The following is a 6,911-nucleotide window of genomic DNA, read 5'->3' on the forward strand; positions in this document are numbered from 1 at the left end:
AATTAACAATTGACTTCCATTACTTCTTCATTCTAGCGAGCTCTTTCCTTTTCTTAACCCCATCCTCATAGACTCCTTTAAAGACATCCCATACGTTGTCATCTATATAGTAGTACTCGTTTCCTTGGAGAGGAATGGCGTGAAATCTGCTTAATTATGCTGCATCTCGATGGGCTCGTTGTCCCTCTCCGCAGAGCAGGCAATCCGCAGGATAGACCCAAAGAGAGTTTTGAGAAGGAAGCCGGTCGTACCTAAGCCTTCAAGTGTTTCCTCCGATACCATCGAGTCGCCCTCGGCAGTGAGGGTGACAATCGACGAGTAGTAGCTGAGAACAGCCTCAAGCGGCGCATTGCCGTGGTGCACCGGCATAAACAGCAGGAAGTCCCTAATGCAGTGAATGAAGAGGTCAGCCAACTGCGCACAGGATAGTGTTGCGCGTGAATGGGCAAAACGCAGCCTCGGTATTCTCAGGCAGCATCCACACCACGACGAGGGCGTTCCACCAGGAGCTCTTATAAGCAAGCTCGCAGTCCCCTCACGTCCACACAGCACGGTCACGAAGGCGCCACCAAGGTCTCACATACCGCCATTCGCCAAAGGTAATATAGCCGTCGTTGTTCAGGTCAATGTCGTTGAAAAAGGCGTCGAGCTTCCGCATCGGCACAACGAGCCCAGCACGCTTGAAAGCCGCCTGCAGCTCTGCCTTGTCGAGCTTTCCGTTATTGTCCCGATCGATCGAGTGGAACAGGATCAGAAGCTGCTTCTCGGTCTGCTCAACGAACGTCCGGAACTCTGCAGAAGCGTCTGTCAGCGAAGACCCCTCCTTGGATACGGAGACACACCAACAAATGTTGGCCTCTCATGTGAACGCACCTTCATAGTCGATCCGTCCGTCCTCGTTTGTGTCGACCCTTGACAGGATCTGGCGCATCATCTCTCCCGCATTTTTCATGGCTACGGCTCGCAAACATCAGCACAGGACAAGGAGAGCGAGGAACAGAACACAGGGCGGCTGACGATGATCAATCCTCTTCAATCCCCGCTGCAGGCCCTTGAAGTCGAGGAAGCCCGACTTTTGCGTGTCCAGCTTGGCCCACAGCTCCTCCATGCGCTTGTCACGCTGGTTCTGCGACTCGATCCATCCCAGCTCGAGCTCGGATACAAGGCGTGTCACCCCCATCGCAGCGGCGGCATGAGGAGACGACAATCGGCGGGTCGAGGGTCGGAAGTCGACCGAAGCCTCATGGGGCGCACGGCAAGGCAGGGCAATGTCGTCGGGTCAAGGTCAACAGACAGCCATAGTGCGTTGGCTCGCGAGACGTCGTTGGGTCGGCGGTGTCGATGGCGTCGAAAAGTATCTCAAGGGCAGGGACGCCTTTGGATTGAAGTGCGGTGCGTGTGTCTATCCTCGGGGCTTGGGGTCACAGCCACAAAAGGGAATTGACGTAGTTTCGCGACAGCGACCAAGAAAAAGCACTCCCGCATGCCAAGGCCGCAGCCACAGCTGTACCCGCGTCTAGTGACCAGTTTGCGCCACATGTCATCACTACACCCCCCTAAGCCCCCCCAAGGCCCCCCGCCCTCTGCGCCTCCTGCTGACCATTCCTGACACGCCTCGAGCACTGCTGCCACAGGGCATGAGCCACAGGGCATGAGCCACAGAGTACGAGCCACAGCCTCGTTGGACCCGGCTGCAACGTCCGATTCCGCTGGCCTCCACCAACACCGATCATCTCTCGAACCAACAAACACCGTCCCGTCCACGTTGCCGCTCGACTCGCCGGACCGAGAGCAGAGTCGCTACGGTCGAATGACTATGTCCACGACGTGACAGTGACATGGCCGCCAACTTCTGGGACTCGACCCAGCGGCGATACTGGCAGTTCACCAAGGATGGCCTGGCTACCATGCGCCAGAAGCTCGAGGACGAGAACACCGAGCTCGTCCAGCTGTTCCCTCTGCCTCAGGTGCGCCATCTGAACATTTACTTCAACCAACGTTTGTCTGACCCTTGTGCGGCATCTCTCCTCGTGCGTCTTCTCACTGGCGAGGCCCTTGACTTACTCGTGTCTGTCCTGTTCTTCCAGAAATCAACCGGCTCGGCAAGCGCCTAGGTGTCCGCCAGCAGGCCATGGCCACGGCCCAGGTCTACATCAAGCGCTTCTACACCAAGATCGAGATTCGACGCACCAACGTCTATCTCGTCATCGCGACGGCCGTCTACCTCTCCTGTAAAATGGAGGAGTGCCCGCAGCACATCCGCCTCATTGTCAGCGAGGCCCGCTCGCTGTGGCCCGACTTTGTCTCCCTCGACACGTCCAAGCTCGGCGAGTGCGAGTTCTTCCTCATCAGCGAGATGAGCTCGCAGCTCATCGTCCACCAGCCCTACCGCACGCTGACCGCCTTTCAGGGCGACCTGGCCCTGACGCAGGAGGACACGGCCCTCGCCTGGTCCATCATCAACGACCACTACATGACCGACCTGCCGCTGCTGTTTCCGCCGCACACCGTTGCGCTGACGGCCATCCTGCTGGCCCTCGTGCTGCGCCCGTCCTCGGGCATGGCCCAGCCGACGACGACGTCAGGCATCGCCGCCGCGACGGCCGCGCTTACGCAGTCGCAGGGCGGCCGCGGGCCCGCCGGCTTCTCGATGCCCGGCGGTGCGCCGACGACGCCGAACCCCGCCGACAAGGAGAAGCAGCCCGAGGCGCGCATCGGCAGGGTGCAGCGCTTCGGCGCGTGGCTCGCCGAGAGCAACGTCGACATTACGGCCATGGTCGACTGCACGCAGGAGCTCATTTCCTTCTACGAGTGCCACGAGCAGTACCAGGACAAGCTCACGAGGGAGCAGCTCAACAGGTTCATCAAGGCGCGCGGCCTGGACAAATAGAAACGGTTGAGGAGGCGGCGTGCAAGCACGCGCCCCAAGCGCGGAGCATGCATGCAAGCTGGTACATTGGTGAACCGAACCCTGACAAGGGATAGATCGGAGCGGCGAGGTGGCGGTCTGCCTATAGAAACGGCGGGCAGTAAAGGCTACAAGCAGCGACCAAACAACACATGACGATGTACATGATAGAAGCATGAATGCAGCATACTTCAAACCAGATATGACCCTGGACTTACGGTCGATGCCTCGAAAACATGTGAGCGTGACATGGCCCGATAGAGAAGCTCTTGTCGAGTCCAACAGGCCAACGCCACCGGTTGCCATGGCGTTGCCTGGGCTCCTTCCCGCGTCGGACGATTTATACATCCTCGTCCCTGCCACCGCTGTCAACAAGGGCCGCGAATACCGTGACGCATGGTGTAGTGGTCCTAGAGGTTACCCTAAACAAATACCCTGATCGCATGCCTCTATATGCGAGGGCGCGCAGGCCGGAAAGCGCGTGGGGGGACTGCAGATTCGAGACCGGCGCTATGAAGGAGAAATCCTTTTTGTTATTTCGTCTTTCAGCACTGCGGTGTGTATGCCCTGATGAGAGACTGCCCCATGTGCAGACATGTCTTAGGACGACAGGTCATGATTTTGATCTTGTTTGCGAAATGGCTTGACATCTATATACGTCTAAGTAGTTCGTCGTTATCATGAGCATGACTGCGCAGCCTGTATGGACTGCCAGTACCGCATGGCAATGCCCGCAACCTCCCTGCCCCTCGTGATGCCAACCTCATGCCCAGTCCCCTTGACGACCCTCATATCAACTGCATCCTCCCCCAGCATCAACCTCGCATCCTGCTCGAGCTCGCCGGCCACGATGACTGGATCCGTCTCGCCCACCACAAAGCACACCCTGCCCCCCCGGAGCCCGTTCTTCACCCGCCCCGCACGCCGCTCCTCGAGGATGCCCCTCAGGGGCGCCCACTCCCCCTGGCCCTGGCCATAGATTGGCGCCCACCGGATGGTGCTCCGATACGCCGGCACAAACCCCGGATGCGCCGCGAGCTGCCACCGTATGACCCGCGCAACCGTCAGCTCGGGCCGCGCAAGGTCGAGCAGCGCATTGTCAAACGTCGCCCCGCCCGTGGCGTCGCTCTCGCCAGCGACGTCATCGTCGAGGACGGGCCTCGGGGTCTACGGGGGGCCGGCGGCTTCTATTTTTATGATATATTAGCTTCAGCTGCGGGTTCGGGGGACGCCGTCGAGTTCAGCCAGGCGGCCTGGTGCGCGGAGACCGTGGCGCCGGGCGGACAAGCCGGGCGGGGGCAAACGAAGACGGAGCGAGCGCCAGGGCGTGGGCACGTTGGCGGGCGAACCAGGCGGCGATGGCGCGCCGAGAGAGTAGCCGACGAAGTTGGAAAGCGTCCTGCCCCCGACCAGGGCAGCGACGACGAGGCGAGGGCGAAGGTGTAGCTGGGTGTTGTAGAGACGCCCATCGTGCGGCACGTCCGGTGGGCTGTCGGAGTAGCCGCGCCCAAAAAAGTCAAAGAGCATGACGCGATGGCCGCCGTCGGCGAACGCCCGCGCCATCTCGCCGAATGCGATGCACGGCGTCCCGATGCCGTGGAGGAGGAGCACCTTCTCGCCCGCTTCGGGCCCCATTCGTACACACGCAGTGAGCCGTAGGGCGTGTCGACGTCGCGGCCGCCGGGGAGCAGATCTGGTGGGTACGGCAGCTCATCTCGCTGTAGGGTTGAGAGGGATGGGAGAACGGTCCATTTCGGCGAGCGGGCCGGCGCGGGAGGCTTCGTCGCGGACGGGTCACGGATGAGGGCTGGGCGGAGATAGAGGTAAGCGGTGAGGCCGACAGCGGTAACGGCCACCACGGGAGCGAGCAGGCGGGAGGGCAGATGATCCTTCATCATGGCAGCGGTCAATGTTGAAGGGACTCGATCTTAAAGCGAGCCAAATATCGTGAGGTTATGTTCAAGTCTATTGCAACGGCCGGCCCAAGGGCCGAGGTTGAAATCCGGCAGGGGTCGTCCGTCGGCGCCAGGTCCACAAGGATATCCGCCGGGCCGTTGTATCTAGCCGTTCATCCCGCTTGCCAGACTCAAGCAATAGAAAACTCATGGGCAGGGAAGAGCATTATAGACAAGTAGATGCAGACCTGATCCGGGCTGGAGTAGACAGAGGGGGATCCGAGATCGGTATGAAGGACATATGGGTGAAGGCGCGCCCAAGCAGCACGGCGAGTTGTGTACCCCATCAATTTCCGATGACTTCCCGTCAACGAGCGCGAACATAGATAGGAGATCCGTATCGGATGAGATTGGCGCCGTCTAAATAGGAGAATGCCAGTCAAGTCACCCTCATCCCGGCTTGAGGGTTGAGACTGGATCATGGCCAGGTGCCTGAACGAAGAGAACTTGATGACACCGGCCGGGCTGGCAGCGATGCCGACTGCCAGCACCTGATTGAATCGTCATGTCCCCGGCCATGGTAAGCAAGGTGGTGATTAGTCACGGATCAAGCAGACACTCCTGCTAGATGTCCTGTGCGTGCAACACGGCGGTTCGCTGTCATTAGCTATGGTGAGCGATGTTGTTTCAAAGAGCGACCACGATTGATCCTCCCAGTCCCGACTCGCCCGGTGAGAGAATGCCCGGATCAAAATCGGTCGGTCGCACGCCTCATCCAAGAAGGGCAGATGCTGCGAATGGCTCCATCTATGACTGTGACAGGGTCGCCGCTCGGAACAGGAGAATATAAAGCTGCCGTCTGAAGTCAATCTCATCCGTCCACCTCCGAGAGCTCCATGTTTTTAAGAAGCCTACACCGAGAGACCATACAGGGGCATTCACGGTTGAGCCGCACACTTGCAGCCGCGTCTGCCGCCGCATGTGTGCAACGCCGCCGCCCGTCAGAATAGCCCGAAGTGGGAGTCAACTTGCAGCATCAAAGGCGACGGGAAGATTCTGCACCTGTTGACTTGGTACAGGCTCGCCCACTTACAGCATGCAGGGCAGCCCAGGCGGGCCGTCGAGCATGCCCAAGCCTCCTACGTGTACATACGTACTTTTAGCACCACTGCACTCACCACTGCACTGCCTGTAATTGCCATGCCCCGGGCATCGAATTGCCGTCGCAAATTTTGCGCAGCAGCAACCGCATTCGCCAGAAGCGTGTGATGCACGATTTGATCGGGGGCGCTCCCAGAATGGCGGTGTGGCAGTGCGACAAGCGTTGAGACCGAATCGTGCGTAGGCTGTGAAGTGGAGGAGTACCTCAGCCCACAGGGTGCGCTCGCTGTGAGCCCGTCAGAGCCACGAGAGCCCTGGGCCACTGACCCTTGGCGCAAGAGGCACACCGCCTGACCACCCAAACCGCCTTGTCGTCGGGGAAAGGTTGGGAGCGGGCGATGGGGTCCTTTCCATTCGGCACTGTGACGGTTGGTGGTGCCCGAGGAGGTCGGAGGGTGGCTGGCGGACAAGGGTAACAAACCACAAATGGTGAAGGGCGGCGTCAACGAGGTGTTGGACGAAGATAGCTCCCCCTATCCTCTCAACGGCAGCAGCCAGGGTTTCTCCACCCCTCCATCCTCGTCTTATCTTCGTCGTCGACGGTGGTCCAGTTCTCTCCGTCGACTACTACGGATGCATCCTCGACGATGGGACATGCATACAGCGGGCGTTCCTATCAACGAACAAGGCGGAGCTAAGACAAAGGGGTGTCCTGAAGGGGTAGCAATCGTCGCTCGGGTCTTCGAGATCTTTCTTGCGCAACTGACAGATGCAGAGTTGGAAAGACGCATTTCTTTAGGTGCCATTCGCTTTTCCAGGAACCCAGCCAGGCCTGTTTCTGGTGGTTGGTCGGAGCCGTGGTTGGGCACATCAGAAATAGCATCGTCCACCTTCATGGGACCTCTGGCGCCCCTGGTGTCCCTGACCCCTCTCCCCGCACTTGTCGTCAGTTGATGCCTGACAACTCAGGCTGTCCTCCATCTCGACTTTGACGAGGGACCTGGAAT

General features: G+C 59.6%; 3 protein-coding genes across 3 annotated transcripts in view; 1 reads left to right on the top strand and 2 right to left on the bottom strand.

The window, feature by feature from the left end:
- The window catches only part of VDBG_04008 (calcium-binding mitochondrial carrier SAL1), a gene marked incomplete at both ends in the record, with an annotated part of 2,639 nt that extends 1,459 nt beyond the window's left edge, over nucleotides 1-1,180 (bottom strand). Inside the window, 5 exons of the mRNA XM_003006009.1 lie at nucleotides 24-102; nucleotides 252-385; nucleotides 585-792; nucleotides 874-954; nucleotides 1,018-1,180. Of these exons, the coding sequence (XP_003006055.1) occupies nucleotides 24-102; nucleotides 252-385; nucleotides 585-792; nucleotides 874-954; nucleotides 1,018-1,180 (665 nt within the window). The remainder of the gene's footprint in view (nucleotides 1-23; nucleotides 103-251; nucleotides 386-584; nucleotides 793-873; nucleotides 955-1,017) is intronic.
- A 658-nt stretch (nucleotides 1,181-1,838) lies between these two features.
- VDBG_04009 (cyclin-C) lies at nucleotides 1,839-2,890 on the top strand (the record flags this gene model as incomplete). The annotated part of the gene is made up of 2 exons (XM_003006010.1): nucleotides 1,839-1,998; nucleotides 2,088-2,890. 2 exons carry the CDS (start codon nucleotides 1,839-1,841, stop codon nucleotides 2,888-2,890), a joined length of 963 nt encoding a protein of 320 aa, XP_003006056.1.
- Nucleotides 2,891-3,586: 696 nt separating this feature from the next.
- On the bottom strand, nucleotides 3,587-4,803 carry VDBG_04010 (conserved hypothetical protein; the record flags this gene model as incomplete). Its single annotated transcript, XM_003006011.1, has 2 exons — nucleotides 3,587-4,075; nucleotides 4,258-4,803. The coding sequence occupies 2 exons, from the start codon at nucleotides 4,801-4,803 to the stop codon at nucleotides 3,587-3,589; spliced, it is 1,035 nt and encodes a 344-aa protein (XP_003006057.1).
- Between the last annotated feature and the right edge of the window lie 2,108 nt (nucleotides 4,804-6,911).

This window comes from Verticillium alfalfae, genomic scaffold (genome assembly GCF_000150825.1).
Source record: "Verticillium alfalfae VaMs.102 supercont1.4 genomic scaffold, whole genome shotgun sequence".
NCBI lineage: Eukaryota > Fungi > Ascomycota > Sordariomycetes > Glomerellales > Plectosphaerellaceae > Verticillium > Verticillium alfalfae.